Source organism: Montipora foliosa, chromosome 7 (assembly GCF_036669935.1).
Source record: "Montipora foliosa isolate CH-2021 chromosome 7, ASM3666993v2, whole genome shotgun sequence".
NCBI classification, from domain to species: Eukaryota; Metazoa; Cnidaria; class Anthozoa; order Scleractinia; family Acroporidae; genus Montipora; species Montipora foliosa.
Window position 1 is genome coordinate 42,127,336 of NC_090875.1, and position 17,500 is coordinate 42,144,835.

At 41.4% G+C, this 17,500-nt stretch overlaps 2 protein-coding genes across 5 annotated transcripts in view; one reads left to right on the forward strand and one right to left on the reverse strand.

Annotated features, from left to right (window-relative positions):
- Positions 1 to 2,113, forward strand: part of LOC138009543 (neurofilament light polypeptide-like) — a 15,404-nt gene extending 13,291 nt beyond the window's left edge. For 2 of the 4 annotated variants that reach the window (XR_011124432.1, XR_011124433.1), the window contains exon 9: positions 243 to 2,107. Coding sequence is in view for 1 of the 4 variants with exons in the window: in XM_068856614.1 (XP_068712715.1) it covers positions 243 to 272 (30 nt within the window). In the remaining 3 variants the exon portion in view is untranslated. Of the gene's footprint in view, positions 1 to 242 lie in introns of all 4 variants that reach the window. The other 2 variants (XR_011124434.1, XM_068856614.1) reach the window with 2 other exon arrangements.
- The window catches only part of LOC138010263 (fibronectin type III domain-containing protein-like), a 64,597-nt gene that overhangs the window by 24,765 nt on the left and 22,332 nt on the right, over positions 1 to 17,500 (reverse strand). The window contains exon 13 of the mRNA XM_068857197.1: positions 5,759 to 5,816. Within this exon, the coding sequence (XP_068713298.1) occupies positions 5,764 to 5,816 (53 nt within the window). The 3' untranslated portion in view covers positions 5,759 to 5,763. The remainder of the gene's footprint in view (positions 1 to 5,758; positions 5,817 to 17,500) is intronic.

Below are 17,500 nucleotides of genomic sequence, written 5' to 3' on the forward strand. Positions count from 1 at the left end.
ATTTCTTCTGATTTATAAATCAACTGAATGGCTCCATGCATAGTGCGGGTTGACGGATAAGTGAGGTTAAAGTGGGAAATAGGTATGTGGTATATTAGGCACAAATATTCCCGGCTGTCGCGCAGTCTAATTGAAACAACTTGAAATAAGTGTGCTTTCGGAGCCTGTCGTACATCAGTAGTTAGAAATTTTGCTATAAACCATGCGCCGAAACGAATATTTGTCTGTTTACTTTCCTATAGCTGCTTCAGAAATGCTGCAGGTCAAAGTGACACCAGTTGAATTGACCATGGAAAACAAAGAGAAAACCACTTCCTCGGACTCCAGGAAGGACAGAAACAAATGCCCGCTCTGTAAGAAGTCGTCGGAAGGTGACTGGCAGCAGTGCACCGTAAAGCAGTGCGCCCAATGGGTGCACTGCAGGTGCGAAGCAAAACTAGACGAATCTTACAGCTGTCCATATTGCAGGGGTCAACTTGCTGAGTAAATGCATAGGCGATGTCCATCTAGATGGATAAACAGCATGTAACTGTAACGGCGGTACTTAAAATGTTTCAAAAAACAGTATCAAGTTAAAATTAAAGTTCTTGTTCTTTTCTTTTAATGTCGTCGTCACTCTGAAGTAGTTTAGCGACAGTAAAGCCTATATTAAAGGCCGGTACACTGTCACCTACGCCCATGCGCCAGCTCCTCAAAGTTAGGTTCAATCTCGTTCCCAGAGCCCTCGTTACCCTGGTCCCTTGACCAGCGGAAGGGTAACGAGGGCTCTAGGAACGAGATTGGGTTAGATCGACAATTTCAAAATGTCGTCAACTAGTGGCGGGAGTCATGGTGGAACTTGGTAGGAAAAGCATTTTAGAGAAGAGATGAAGCTACGACAAGGATGGCAAAGATGTCATAAGAGGATATTTAGGGATGCAATTGTAATCAGTCGTGTTATGTCAGTATACTTGGATACTTGAGAATCGCACTTCAAACAGGCGGCTTCTTGTAAACTGAGTGTAAGGGGCTAGAATATTCTTCAGTTTGGCGGGTCTTGACCTCCAAATCGTCGTTTGCAGATGACTATAGAGTCCGTTATTAATCAATTGGTGTATCGAGCTAAACAATCTGTTGAGATATTTTGAAGAAAATAATTTTAAGCGACACAATGGCACAGTGTATTAACACAGAATTCAACACAAAGTAAGATACTACAAAATTTTTGGCCTTTTGGAAGTCACTTGGTCTCTTAAATGATCATCGCTTATATATCAATCTCTCTTTTTTTTCGGACCTTTTAACTCACTATAAACTTAGCTATTTTTATGTAGAGTGAGTCAGACGTTTGCAGTGAAACTTCACTTCGGTTCCGGTCGCTATTGCGGTCGCGTTACATTGAACCATTGAACCCAACGGAGTAAAACAAGTAATAATTTTCTAACTATTTAACGTTTTTTGACTTCCAAATCATTGCCTAGAGATGAATCTGCATTCTCTTAGCTTTCAAATGACGCACAAAACTTAGCAACTTGTAGAGATATGTAAGGAAAAATAAAAATTTAGGTGAAAGATATTACTGTCACAAACTGCACACAGACCGACTGAGAGTCTCTTGAGACTTCGCACATATCACCCCTTGGCAGTGCCGGCCCTTTAAGTGGGCCTCACCCACCACAAACTATACAGCGCTGTTTTGACAATACGGGAACTATTGCTAGATCTTGTATTTGCGGTGTCCTGTCTCGCGAATCTGCGTCCATGTTCTTTCGCTTGGCCCTTTCGTTCAACTGTCTGCATCTACTTATTTTAATGACATGTATGCAGAATAAGACTCGACTGTGGGCTAAAATGATCTATATATCCAGGTTTAACATGCAAGCCTTGTTAGCCTGTAAGCATGTAAGCCTTGTTAGCCTGTAAGCCTGTAAGCATGTAAGCCTTGTTACAATGTTAGCCTGTAGGCCTGTAAGCCTGTAAGCCTGTAAGCCTGTAAGCCTGTAAGCCTTGTTAGCCTGTAAGCCTGTAGGCCTGTAAGCCTGTAAGCCTGTAAGCCTTGTTAGCCTGTAAGCCTGTAGGCCTGTAAGCCGGTAAGCCTGTAAGCCTTGTTAGCCTGTAAGCCTGTAAGCATGTAAGCCTTGTTACCCTGTTAGCCTGTACGCCTGTTAGCCTGTAAGCCTGTAAGCCTGTAAGCCTGTAAGCCTGTAAGCCTGTAAGCCTTGTTAGCCTGTAAGCCTTGTTAGCCTGTAAGCCTTGTTAGCCTGTAAGCACGTAAGTCTTGTTAGCCTGTTAGCCTGTAAGCCTTGTTAGCCTGTTAGCCTGTGAGTCTTGTTAGCCTGTTAGCCTGTAAGCCTGTAAGCCTGTAAGCCTGTAAGCCTGTAAGCCTTGTTAGCCTGTAAGCACGTAAGTCTAGTTAGCCTGTAAGCCTGTAAGCCTTGTTAGCCTGTAAGCCTGTAAGCATGTAAGCCTTGTTATCCTGTTAGCCTGTACGCCTGTTAGCCTGTTAGCCTGTAAGCCTGTAAGCCTGTAAGCCTGTAAGCCTGTAAGCCTTGTTAGCCTGTAAGCACGTAAGTCTAGTTAGCCTGTAAGCCTTGTTAGCCTGTTAGCCTGTAAGCCTGTAAGCATGTAAGCCTTGTTATCCTGTTAGCCTGTACGCCTGTTAGCCTGTACGCCTGTTAGCCTGTAAGCCTGTAAGCCTGTAAGCCTGTAAGCCTTGTTAGCCTGTAAGCACGTAAGTCTAGTTAGCCTGTAAGCCTTGTTAGCCTGTTAGCCTGTAAGCCTGTAAGCATGTAAGCCTTGTTAGCCTGTAAGCCTGTAAGCATGTAAGCCTTGTTATCCTGTTAGCCTGTACGCCTGTTAGCCTTTACGCCTGTTAGCCTGTTAGCCTGTAAGCCTGTAAGCCTGTAAGCCTGTAAGCCTGTAAGCCTGTAAGCCTTGTTAGCCTGTAAGCACGTAAGTCTAGTTAGCCTGTAAGCCTGTAAGCCTTGTTAGCCTGTAAGCCTGTAAGCATGTAAGCCTTGTTATCCTGTTAGCCTGTACGCCTGTTAGCCTGTACGCCTGTAAGCCTTGTTAACCTGTAAGCACGTAAGCCTTGTTAGCCTGTTAGCCTGTATGCCTGTAAGGAAGGACCTCTCCAACTTCCCCTCCAAGCGGTCGAAGGGGAGGAGTGTGAAGAAGTAGAGTGGGGATTAATGGTGTGACGGTAAGCCTGTGAGGCAGTAAGTCAGTAACCCAATCAGTCAGCCCACGAGCCTTCAATCCTCATAATTTTGTGCTAGTAATGCCGTTAGATATGGGTGTAAATTGCTCCTATTTGTTTTTCAACGCGCCTTTTACCAAAAACCTCTACAAATTCACCCCCCCCCCTTAAAGAAAAGGAAGCGATGGAAAAAGGGTGGGACTGGGGGGAAGAGGAGAAGAAGGGTGTGGGGTGGAGGAGGAGGGTAACTATTATTATTACTTGTGGTTGCCATAACAACGACTTGTTCACAGTGAGTTCATGTGTATTTTAATTCATACCTGTTTTCCTTGCATAATAGAGATTGTGCATAAGAGATTGTGTGTTAGGTGGTAAGCTTGTAAGTGGCTTACAACAAAGCTTACACCTCAAACCCGTCCGTAATTCGTGCCTGGTATAATATAGAATTCACATTTTTCACACCTCGATCAATTTGGTTTAAATGCTATAACCCTGTAAAAAATTTGGTAAACCTTTAATGAAGAATAATGAAGTTTTAGAGCAAATGCTGAAGCAAATGGTTTGGAAAACAAGTGCTCATACTGCAAGTAATATGTATGCGATTGACAAATGATTCCTTCTCGTAAAAATGCTAAATGCTGTCACTTTAACTACTGTAATCAATGCAGAAAATGCCTGAGAAAGGTATTATTGACGTCTGTAAGTAAAGAGATCCAAATTTATGAGTTTACTCTTCACACACTTTAGTTGTAATAGAAATGATCAGTGCACGTGATTTAGCGGAATTAGTACATGCATCTTTGAAGTATAATAATACTGTATATACTATATTTTTTTAAAGTTGCCATGAAAGAGTATAACGAGACAGTTCCTGACAGTTTCTTTGATGGGACAGCAGGGAAAGGTCCTTTACAGCACACAAAAATGCTTAGCAGTCAATTCTGTGTCCTCGACCAGTTATGGTTTGAATAATGATGTATTTAAGGATCTCTCTTTGCAGACTTGTTATAGTTCTGTGGTTTATCTAAAATGTTTAAAAGCTTTTTTCGTATTTAATTTTAAAACATGAATTTAGGTACTGCATTGAACTCTGTATTCTATCTTTTTGCCTGTGAGCTATGGTAGTAACTGTTACTGTTAATAGCTTGACTGTAATGGATTTTTTGTAGTTTCAAGCACATCTCGGATTTGCTGGAATATTATTTTACAGGAGCAGGATATTATAACCTTTTTAGTTTTTGCAGTTTCTGAAATGTAATGATCTGTACATAAATTAATACCCATTCAAGCTGAATGTGAAACTGTGCTACTTGTTTGTATGTTGATTAAAGGACCTTATTACTTCAGAAAACTGACCAGTGAATTGACTGAATGTAGTCCAACACTAGGAAGAATCACAGCTGTTCACTGAATATATGCCGTGGGACAGGACGGGAATTGCGTGAAAAGTCTTGGCAAGGCTTGACTTGCCAGTTTTGACCCTGGCCAGCCATGGCAAACCATTTGTTTTTTCACTTTCCCTTTTCAATTTTGGCCCCAGCCAACCCCGGCGAGGCCAGGCCAGGCTGGCCCTGTGGCCGCGGCTTCCCCGGTTTTTTTATCCCCTGGTCAACCCTGAAATCCTTACTGCATGATAGATAGATAGATAGATTAAAGGTGGGGACCCACCTGGTTTCCCAGGTGGGATTGTTGGGATCCCACCTGGGATCCAGGGTAGGATTGGTGGGATCCCACCCAGGATCCCAGGTGGGATTGGCGGGATTTGACCCGGGATCAATGGTGGGATCCCACCTGGGACGTTTCATAATCCCGGTCGGGATCCCAGCTGGGATCCCGCCAGAAAAAGGCGGGATCCCACCTGGGATGAACATGGGATCCCAGGTGGGATTGGCGGGATCCCGCATCAAATTTTAACATGGGTAGGAAAATAATCTTATACAAGGGGGTCATTTCTTGAAAGTTCCCAAACGTTTGAGGCATTTCTCAGAAACCATACTTCACACTGAATCTTCAAACTGACCCTTTACCAAGGCTGGCATAAAACTTGGCAATTGTGCTGTGTTGCCCTGTTGAAAGACCCGCTATCAAAAACTAGACCCTGAACAGAGAAAACATACTTCTAGTAATTTTTTCAAAGATACCTGTAAATCCTCTCCCAAGAAAAAAGCATCTTTGCATGGCACAGATGAAGTGTTGACCGCTAATGCCATCATTTTCCTTTTGAATAACGAGGGAAGAGGAGATGGCAATAGTAACCATGAAGTAGTGAAGAATACTTTAAAGGAAAGCGTGACGTATTTTTCTCTTTACAAGCGTATAAAATGCATGACAAAGGCAATACAAGTTGATTAAGCAACAAAATTAAACAGAAAAATAATTCACACAAAAACAACTATATTTTTTCCTATTTGATTTTAGTTCATTAACTGTGAGACCTTTTTTCCAATATTTCAACTCTTTCATATGATTTTTTGGTTTATTATTGGCATTTGAATGCAGTTGATTTAATAAAAAAACCTTTCAGTGCAAAAAAGCAATACAATCTGAATGCAATAACAAAAGCATATTATATACAATTACCTCAATCATGACACAGTCTTGGCTGCTGATGGCCATGGATGAGAGAGAGACGTAGTTTCTGTGAACAAAATAAATAAATAAATAATGATAATGATAATGATAATGATAATAATAATAATAATAATAATAATAATAATAATAATAATAAAGTAAGGTGTTGTTACACTACTATATTTTCTACAACCTCAGCCTTCTCAATCTTGTCACTAAGAGGTTGAAGAAGACTGGTCTTGTGATCTGAAACATCGCTGATTCAAGCATTGCACAAGGAAGAGAAAACTAAAGTCAGAATAATATGTACATGAAATCCACACATGCATCAATCATATCAACATGGTTATGAGTGTATACAGTTATATTTATTTCCATACATTTCCTTTAGATTAGTTTTTATATATTTGTATGCTTGACTCTGTTCTTATAACAAAAAAACCTGTTAAGAAATTGCTTGAGTGTCAGTTTCACCAGTTATGCCCTCAAATGCTTGACGGCTAAGGACATCAGAAAATTGCTTCTCTGGGCTGGACATCTGACTGACTGCTGGAGCAATCGGGTTGTTGAGACCTTAATTTACTGACTACCGTAATGTGAAGTTATTTTACATTGTTTTAGTCAAGCAGTGGCAAAGATACAGCTTATCACAAAAACAGAACTGCTGACCTTTGATTGTTTTTGTTGCTCTTACCACTTCACCTTGCTAATAAGCAGGGCCTTTCTTTTGGCGTAGACAAAAGGAGGCTCTGCTTGCAAGGTGTTACCACTTCATCTGGTAAGCTCCCTAATTTACCAGTGACTTTCAATCTTTTGATCTTACCCTGGCGGGCCTGCATCTTCTTCCTTATCACAGAGGTGGCCAGATCCTCCTAGGTTTATTGACCTGGAATTTTTTTTGGCAAATTACCAAAACCACAGGTCATTTATCTTCGGTGGAGCCTCGTTCCCAGGGTCCTCTATTCGACCCTTTATGGAGGCCGTCGTCATTTCCGCTTCTAATAACGGTGTTCGCACTCGCGAGACTTAAAAGTTAGGAAGGATCGAAACGACAAGTTTCATGTATTCTGTGTAATTTTTACCGGAGAAAGATGTATGCTTCGTTTTCTTTATTGTTTGTTGCTTTGGAATAAGCATTTCAACTTGGCAATTTCGGGTTAAAACTACAAAATAGGCCGAAATTGCCTCACATACATGCTAGATTGGGAGGCGCGGTGGCCTCATGATTAGTGCGCTCGCCCCGGATCGAGTGGTCTGGGTTCGGGACCTGGCCGGGGACATTGCGTTGTGTTCTTGGGCAAGACACTTTACTCTCACGTTGCCTCTCTCCACCCAGGTGTATAAATGGGTACCGGCGTAATGCTGGGGGTAACCCTGCGATGGACTAGCATCCCATCCCGGGGGGAGTAGAAATACTCCTAGTCGCTTAATGCTACTGAAACCGGAGATAAGGGCCGGCCTGATGGGGCTTCTGGCTCGTAAGCAGTGACTTTACCTTTTTTTACATGCTAGATTATATTGTAATGCAAACGAGAAAACGTGAAAAGGGCTATTGGCGCGCGTCGCGTGAGTACATGACATCACTTTCTCTCGATCCAGATCGCTGAAAGCGTATCGGTCGAAACCGCACCAAGTGTGGACTTAAAATATTAGTACAAAAAGTTTCGCCTGTTGAGCATTCAATTCAATTACTTTCGAAATGTGAAGGAAAACGATAACTGATTTTTTTTCATCGTAGTAGCACTTTAACAAAAAATTAATATTTAAGATTTGAGCAAATATATAAACGAAAATCTTAAAATTAAGCATACTTTAATTTTTTTCTATTTTCTGGACCCGAGACAATAGACCAATTTCGATATATTGAAATTCAGTCCTGAACAAACGACATCATCTCGAGGCTCTGAGGGCTGGGAAATAGCCCTCATTCACGATAGCCGCCATGTTGGTTTTCAAATTGTCAAGCAAATTAGCCTTGTGTTATGCTGGGGGGCAAACATTAGAATAAAGGCAAATTGCGGAAAATCGGCTCGTCGAAATATTGAATTAACATTGCTAAAAGTACATTTTAGAATTTAGAATTAAGCACCTTTTACAATAATTTAATATATTTTGATTGCCTCCGACATTTTGACTTTCTACTTCGTTATCTGCTCATTTTTCACGAAAAAAACATCGAAGTAACTTGTGTAATCATTCTATTTTACTACTTAGGTGATAAACATTCAATGAACGTGAAACAAATCATATGTGTGGCTAAGATTTTCGTGATAATCTCTCGAACTTGTGTTGTTTGCCCCCTCAGAAATGTGTAGCTAATTTGCATGATAAAGACAAATCCAACACGGCGGCTATCGTGAGTAAGGTCTATTGTAAGAGTTTATTTCCCAGAGCCTCGAGATGCCTTTTGTTTAGGACTTCCCTCCCCCCGGGCCGCTGCGAATGGGACAACAAGGGTCTTTTTGAGACACGGACGGTAAGGTAAGCGGAAGTGAACATTTCGCATGCCAGGACAGTATTTTCTCCTAGTTTTCAAGACTAGACATCCAAATAGAAAAAAAAATACTTAGCAATATAAATGTGGTTGTGTGAAGACAAGTTGAAAAGGAAAACAGCTCACTTCCGGTTGCGGTTAGCACCTCGTTCCCAGAGTCTCTTTTCTCTGCCTCCATCGTCGACGGAGGCAGAGAAGAGAGACCCTGCCATGGGAACGTGGTTGTCAAAAGGTTGCGTGCTTAAGCTTTCCAACACCGCAGAAAAACGCAGGTGCATGCTTACGTAATACCATGAGGTAGCTCTAAGGAGCCTTTCATAATTCTTCTCCAGTTAATCCGTAAGCTTGGAGCATTTTCATTTTATTCCACAGTCGCTTTGATCTTGCAAATCTAACTGATGAAGGCCGCGGTTCCGTGATTACTGAGGAAGGGGATGGTGGACACTCAACCGAACCGATCCTCCCTGCTGAGACAGCTACTAATCAGACCAGCAGCTTGAACCACACTGAAGAAAATGCCGCCGCGCACTCGATTAACTCTGGTGACGGAGGGGCTTGGCAGGCGCCCGAACAGAGCCAACTTATGGGATCAGGGGCTAACCAAGCCAACGGGCTGAGCGACACTGCTGTGAGACCCACTGAACCGATTGGTGGACAAAATAATGGGCTTTGGCAAAGTGGTTCTGCTGAGAGAGGCGAAGCAACAAGAGACCGGTGCCTGGCTGACATAATTGAGCAAGCCAGCGAAAGGGACGATCCTGTTATGGGCCTTAACTCGCAGCAGGCCAGCCCTAATTGCCACCCAGCATCGGAGAATGAATTCAGAGTTCACTCTGGTGAAGGTGCCCAACAGATCAACGGGTTACCTGGAAACCATGAAGAGGAGCCTGTTGCTGAATAGGCCAATGGATCAAGCGTCCACAACGCTAGTGGAGACAGCTATCGCTCTTGTGAGACAGCTACAGGACAGAGACTGCCAATCCAAGAAGATCTGGCACGCTTGTCTGTACAGGAACAAGGTGACGGATGTGCAGTACCACAGGCGCCAATTCTACCTCCAGGTGACCAGCCAGGCGAAGGTAATTTAGTCTCTTCTATGGGGAACACAGAAAAGCCCACAGAAAAGTGCTGCCGTCCAAGGGAGATAAAACAATGGAATCAACAACTTACGAGGCAAGTGGCACATTTCAATGACTAATAATAATAATAATAATAATAATAATAATGATAATGATAATGATAATGATAATTCTGATAATGACAATATTACTAACGATTGTTTTTTTTTATGTTTATATGTTTTAGATTATTATTATCATTATTATTATTATTATTATTATTATTATTATTATTATGATGTTAATAATAATATCAAACATCGTGTTAAGGAGATTTATGATTTCATTCAACGGAAAACAGATTATGACTGTCCATTTTTTTCTGGCCATGATCCTGAGAAGAGGACAGATACGATGCAGGCAAAAGAGAACATTTTGCCCCGCATTTGCGTTAGACGTGGATTCCTTTATCCGCTGTCTGTCTTTTTATTGATCACAGTGAAACATTAGTGCTACATACGTCTGCCTCTCTTTTAGTTCCTACTAGATCCACCACTTACGCCACTTTGCCGGAGCCAATTAGATATTATATGTCTTTTAACGTTTTAAAATCCCTTTAAAATGATGCGAACCTTTCAGCGCAACTGTAACCTTCAAGCCTTGATTATATGGGTTTTTTTTCAGAACTTTAGCAAAAAATAGGAACAGGAACAAAACTTAATGAAGTAAGATCGTCTGCTCTTGTCGATAACATTGTCTGTCGTTTCGAGAACCTGAGCGAATGTCATCCTTATGCGACTAAAAACTGTGACCTCAACAAGAACACTGCTGAACACCAACTTACTGACGAACCACGAAATTGACTGGGACTCCGCTAATTGCAATTCCCCGGCACTTATACAAACTACCACCAACGACTCACACTATAGAGCTGGTTTACAAAACCAACAACAAACACAAGCATTCAACCGTTGCCAACTACTACTAGCACCATACAAACGACTTATTGACGATTGACCAACAGAACAGTCAAACGACGACAGAGCCCCAATCACAGTCTTCCCAGCCAGCAACATCACTAGGGAGTTTAAGCAAAGACGATTGCTACGGCTACGGCAACTCCGCAAAGCAAGAATATAATATCATTGCTTAGAAAAGGAAAAATAAGCGTGCTGCACGTGCAGCACGAATTTCCGTGCATTTTTTTGCCCGTACTGCACAAAACAACAACGTTAAATCACCAACTGGTTTTGACGACAACGTGAGCATATAACAATCAAACAGTCATTTTCTGTTTTGACTTGAACACCGTTCGTACCCATTCAGTTACAGGACAGTTCGCCCTTATTATACAAAGTGAACAAGACGGAATAATCGCGAAATACTTGTAATAACGGTAAGTTATATTTTGGAATGACGTTTTCGTTGCCGTAGCCGTCGTCTTTGCTTAAACTCCCTACTGATTAGAGTAATACGGTCAGAGATTATACGATTCACCGACACTACACAAATCACTTGATTCTCGGGATCACTTCCGCTGAAGTTAACGTAGTCAGTGTGACCAAGAACATGCAGTCCTTCTCAGGACTACACTCACCCGGACGATCATGCTTCATCAAGTCTTCATATGATCCCTGGGTTCAAATAATTCAAATAATTCAGTTTGCTAATTATGCAAAAACAAAAAAACGTTTATTACTCGATAAAGTATGACGTTCCTAGGTGATTATCAGGTTGGCGGTAGGAAAAAAATGGGCATGTATATATAGAAGTAAAAAGCGTAAAAGAAAATTAAATATCATGAATTGTAAATAAAGGATAAAAATGCCAAAGAAAAAGCAAATCATTAGTGCGTTTTTGTCAGAAGAGCGGTCAAGACATCGTAATTTATCATTTCTTTCTGTTTTTAAAAATCTTCAAGTGAAGTACGATGAGGAATTCTGCCACTTATGTCAAGAAAGTAATTAGATGTATCCAACAGGAGGTGTCCCCTTTTAAATCAATCTAAGCATTTACTACCCATTTACAACAATAGAATGTTCTCATTCACGTGATCAGTAACCTTGTTTTTCCAGTGAAACAAAGGAAAACGTTTGCATGATAATAGAGCTCAATTCCCAGAGGATTAGTTGGGAGACACCAACATGGCCGCCGTTTTATTAAGGAACTTAAGCAAAGATAACGGCGACTGCAACCAGAACGTCACAAATTTGCGTATTTCGTGGGCAAAAACAATAGCTTTGCACGCCTTTCCCTTACGCTTTTTACTTTTGTCCATTTCTTTGCCGTCGTCAGCAAAACAACAACGTGAAATAGCCAAATTTGAGGTTTTAAGAAGAACGTCAGCACTTGACGATAAAGTTTTATCTTCTCCCCTAAATTAAGCGCCGTTCCGACCAGTGTCGTTTTTGAGGAACTACCACATCCTTGTCGTATTAAAATAGTTAAAATAGTCACGAAATGATTACAATAACGCGAATTTATACTTTGAGGCGACGTTCTCGTTGTCATCGCCGTCGTCGTTGCTTAAGTTCCCTATTGTTTAGGTGCACCAACATGGCCGCCGTGACCTCACATGAAAACGATCTATGAGGTTAAGTGTAAGGGTTAAAGTGAAAGGGTTAGGGTTACGTTTTGTGAAGGGTAAATGCAGCTGTTTATCATTACAAAAGGTAGACAATTTAAGCAACTGTCTCTTATAGTGCGATGATCACTTTTACCTTTCGTCAAATTCTTTCATTCACTAATTAGTACTTTCACCGTGGTAACACATGAGCCCAATAAATTTACCTGCTCCCAACTGAGTGGCTTCATAGCTCAATTGGTGGAGCATTGCACCGGCATCGCAGAGATCATGGGTTCGATTCCCATTGTAGCCAACTGATTTTGTTTAGGGGGGGGGGAGGCAGGAGCCCCAGTGATTAGAGCGCTTGCCTTGACATCCGGGGATCTCGAGTTCGGGACCCGTTTTGACCACTCGTTGAATTTGTTCCTGGTAGTCCCTGGTTCAACTTCTCGGCTGCACTTGTAAATAGCCAACTGGTTTGCTTCCGGCCAGTTGGGATTCTTAACAGCTGTTGTTGAATGTTCTGTTCTGTCGTGATTGTGTTTCATTGGCCCTGAAAAGCTCCTGTGGGGAGCGGTCAATTAAGTATGTATGAATGTATGCATGTATAGGTGTTTCTAAGAGACAAGTGCTTAAAGAGCCGGAATCACTTCTCAATTTCGTCTATAACCGCAAGTCAAATACACATTTCTTTCATGTTTATCTGTAGTTGAGGACTGGAGTTTGGGTGACAATTTGTGACTTTGGTTGTCTGTATTCCCAGACCATCCGCGAGTGACGTTGAGGTTGGGCAGAGAGTAAGGGGACGCTTAATCAAAATCGTCGTGCATCTGAATTAAATACCTGAGGAACTTAGGAAAAATTACCTCCCATTTTCGTGGTCAAGACTTATTGAAAAGCTTGAAGTGATGGGGCTTTTTATTAACACTGATCTAAAAAATGATCATGTTGCAGGTCAAAACCGAAGAAGGCTCGAAAAAAGAATAACGAACGCAACCCATCATTCACTTTCAAAATAACCGAGGTTGCTCAACATCGCGAAAACGAAACACCAGTCTTTACTGATGCAGTGTACATTGATCACCAGGGCAAGCTGTTTGGCATAAGAATTCACCCCAAGGGCTTAGGCAGTGGAACAGGCAGACATGTGGCACTGTTCATTCATATGATAAAAGGAGACTTCGATGATGCCTTCGATGATTGGCCTTTCGCTAGGACAATCACTGTTAGCGTCCTAGATCAGAGTGATTCCAGTCCCCGTAGCGACTTCAGTCGGATCATACAAGCAAATCCCAACTCGCCTGCCTTCCAACAGCCTGATGAAACCATTTGCCCTACCGGATATGGCTATGAAAGGTTCGCTCAAATCGAGGAGTTCTTTGGTCCTCGATATGTGAAGGACGATAAATTGTTGTTGAAAATAGAGTTTTCAGGGTAATGATCGATACATCCACCGCGCAGGACAGTAAAATATTTCTCTCAAAGAGGTTCGCTCTATGGCTATGAAAGGTTCGCTCAAATCGAGGAGTTCATTGGTCCTCGATATGTGAAGGACGATAAATTGTTGTTGAAAATAGAGTTTTCAGGGTAATGATCGATACATCCACCGCGCAGGACAGTAAAATATTTCTCTCAAAGAGGTTTTTGGCATTATTGACTTGAACGAACGTAGTGCCTAGGTAATGCTATTTTTAACTGCTTAAAAAGTAGAATTGATTAATACATTTCGAGAGTGTTAACATGGGTCATCCTCGAACTATTTGGTTTCCAAATTCAGTTTGCATGCAAAAAGTTGTCTTTGACCTCTACGTAAGGATGTTTCTGGTGATAAAATTTTCGAAGCTGGGAGATAGGATCATCCTACTGCCTTATAAATCACTTTCAATCTGTGAAATCCTAAAAGGGATAAAAACGAATATGGCGGGCGAACACTCAGCTGCTTCGACCACCCGGACCAAAATTACTGCACATAAGCAAAGTGAAAAAATTTTGCTTACTGGCATCTTCTAAATGCACGGTTTTTTTCTTGCCATGTAAACAGCCCCATAATCGGTGATAAATGAAGGTCGTCTGTCTCAAAGAGATATAGCAGCATTAATAGTTCTTATACCTTGAATTGTGACTTCGCCAGTTAACATGTCAAAGCAACCTCGTTTCCAGGGTCTCCATTGTCGTTGATCGACAAAGAGACACTGGGGACGAGGTTGATGTCAACGACATCTGCTTTTCAAATATAAGAAGATCAGAAACAGATCATGGGATGGACTGGGGAGCACTGTTGGTGACTCAGTACCCATCAGCTTTATTTGTTTTACGTTTGATACGCAGATTAAGGCCTAGAATTGTAGATTTGGAAATTTATAGATTTGTAGATTTGTCCTTCGATATTTTGCTCGGAGAAAATAATTTTTAAGACATGGTCTTAAGTTTTTGGTCATCTAGATATTTAAGTTTCCCGGCGTAAAATTTACCAATTTTCTAGTGTTTTTCAGCGAAGATTTTATCTTTCGTAACATTAGTCCTTCTGCGTTTTTTTGCCGCATCATTTGTGTAACTTTTGCAACAAAAGCTGTTAAATTTACTAAAACAATTACTTGCCAGGCTTTTATCTCATTACCAAAAAAAAAAAAGTGTAATACCAAAGGGAAATCCTTGAGAGTAAATTAAAAGAAAGTACTACCACCCCGCCGGTCTCAAACTTTGCTTTAAATTTGTTGAATGCCATTTTTACATACCTTTGTGATTGCAAATCGCTTGCACATTAATTGAATGAAACCTCTTTCGGTTGACATAATCATTTTCGTTTTCGGTTGGTCCCTGAATCTTGACGTGCGTGCCGTCCACACAGCCAATCACCCCAGGGAACCCTCCCTTGTCGTAAAAGCCTCGTTTAGTTTGAACAATCTCGGCTTCGGTCGATGGCCCGTGACTTGATGAAGTGTACTTGTTTTTGTGCGTGGGCATAGGAAACTTTGCTGATGATGCAAGACACGGTCGACTTTGACAAACCAATGGTATCTCCAATAGCTTGCAGAAAGCTTCCAGAGGCAAAAAACCGCAACGCAGCAAGGACTTGTACAGTTGTTGACAAGACATGGTTTCGACCGGTGGCCTATTCAAGGTCGTCACGAAGAAGTCGATCAAAAATTGAATTGACTCTCGGCCAAAACGATATCGACTTCTCAACTCGTCGTCAGTGTATTCGTCTAAAGAAAAATCATCGTGGAGCCTGAATTTTTTCGCTTTTCTTCTAACTGGACCAGGCATTAAGCCCAAACCACAAAACAGTAAGTCCGCCATCTTTTTTTGTTTGGGGAAAATTCCCTCGATTAGTGAGTTAATCCACCTTGCTAGGTGTGTTAAATTTAACGCTTAGTTTATTCCTTAGATAGTGTTAATCAAGCTTTGAGCAACAGAATTTAATCGAAGGGTAAATTTATTCCGTGGATTTGGACTATTTAATCGTGGGTTAACGCTAATCGGCTTTCGAATAACCGGAGCCTGGAACCTGGCGGGATTTCCCGTTGATGTTCCTTCGGGATTTGACAGTCAAAATGAAGTGCTTGCCACCGCACAGTCAGATAAATAATACTTATTGCATTTGCAGCCTCTCTCTGTGGGGAGAAAGTTTCTTTGAATTGTCTTAATTGAAAAAGCAATCCATAACTTTGTCTAAGATTGTAGTATCGACTTGCTTTGCGGGAATCTGGTAACAACATTTCGAGACCAGCTCCCACGTTGCAACGCCAGCTGAAATTCGATGTGCAGCGCCGTTGCACATAAGTTTCAGCTAAAAGGTTCAACGGGTAAAAGCGGCTTAAAGTGATTCCCTAGAAATAGACCTTGTCATAGATTTCCGATGAAACTTTGCATACTGTTCTAATATGTCAAGAAGATGATAAAATGTAATTAAAAAGGGGGGGAGCCGTGCTTGTTTCCATGGTACGACGCTGACGAATACGGCTATTTAAGTCACTTTGACAATTGCTACGCATCCCCGATGATGGACACATTTAGCTCGATTTTTTAAATGTAATACATGATATGACGCAGAGCCTAGTGTCGTTCAACGGTTAATTGTCCCACATACCTGAAAAATGTATCTGAATGCCTTTGTGAGTACTTAACACTCCAAAATAGATTTAACTTGAGCGTGGGCTGTTCGACTCGTAATGGCTCCTTGCGTAAAATTTTATACAATCGTCAAAAAACTGGCCATAGATATTTGCTGATTTTTAACTACTCAATGAAGACATCATTCCCAGCAAAAAAATGAAATAAAAATGTGTGTTACCGTACTCGGTCAGGAGACAATAGCCATTCTTTGGAGTAACCTTGGCGTCAATGAAAATCTGCCATTTTATCAATGCAAATGCGTTTGCCAATGACGCAAGAACTTCAGCGCAGTGGAGTTGCGCAATGCAAAACCAGGGAATAACCTTAAGTGAAAGCGAAGACTTTTGAAATCAATGACGCAGAAAGCGTGGGAAATTCCAGTTGATTAGTTGTTTTCACCAGCTTCCAGCGTTTTAGGTTGGACCTGTGAAAACGATTCTAAAACGCTGCTGCGGATAAAAAATATTTGCTTCGATTCCACCAAGGTAAAAACAGAGAATTTTTAAATCGCACAAGTATAAATGGGAAGTGAATCTTGCGGAATTTGTGTGTCAAGGAAGGACCAAAACAGACGTTTATTTTTTGGGGTACTTACAGTCCATCCGATGTCAAGCTGTTCAGCCTTGCCGGGGATTCCCCTAAAGTTGTCAGGCCATTTTTCGGGAGCTATGAAAAAGGTAACATAAACAGATGATTGATATTTGGCTACAGAAAACAAATTGGGAATTGGTTCTATGCTCAGAGCATTTGCGCTTATTTTTCTTCTTTCTTGCACTTGATTCCGCCATATTCGTGGTAGTTGTTTAAGAAGGCGCACGTGAATAGCAAGCCCAGTACACACGTGCAATAAGTACGTGAATTAATTGAGTCACTTTTCTTTAACGTGTGCAGCCTAAAGCCATGTCCTGACTAAACACGAAAAGAAAAGCCCAAACAATTGTCGTTTTGTCTCAGCAAAGGGTGGTAAGTAGCTCCGGATTCCATAGTTCTTGACTATGTGCATGTTTCTTTTGCTTATGCCAGCGTCATTAATGACGACCAGGGCCTTTAAAGATCGAGCGATTTTATAACGCGTTAACGGAAAACGACAGGATGAAACTCGATTTTGCCGAACATCAAAGAAACTTGTTTGATTTTTGATAAATTCTTGAACTATAGATGTTTAACAGCTTCGCAAAGAAACAAGACTTTTGGTCGTATTTTCGAAAAAAATTGTTTCGTTCTTTCCGCACTGTAAGACTCCTGATCCAGAGAGAAAGATTTCTGCGACCATATTCGCTCGCTTTCTGGGGCCTTTAAAATCGTTGGTCAAGCTAACGAGCACCCACCCTGCGAGCAGAGCCTCTCTAAAACTCACCAGAGGGCAAGCAAGAGAGGTCCTTTAGACGTAAAATTATTTATCCTACTTCCTACCTAGATTAGCTTCTTAGTTATTTTCTAGGGGGCATTGTACCTTTCTTAAGTCCATTACTTATTTCGTGTATCCCTATTTACGTGTGGTACAAATAAACTTGTTG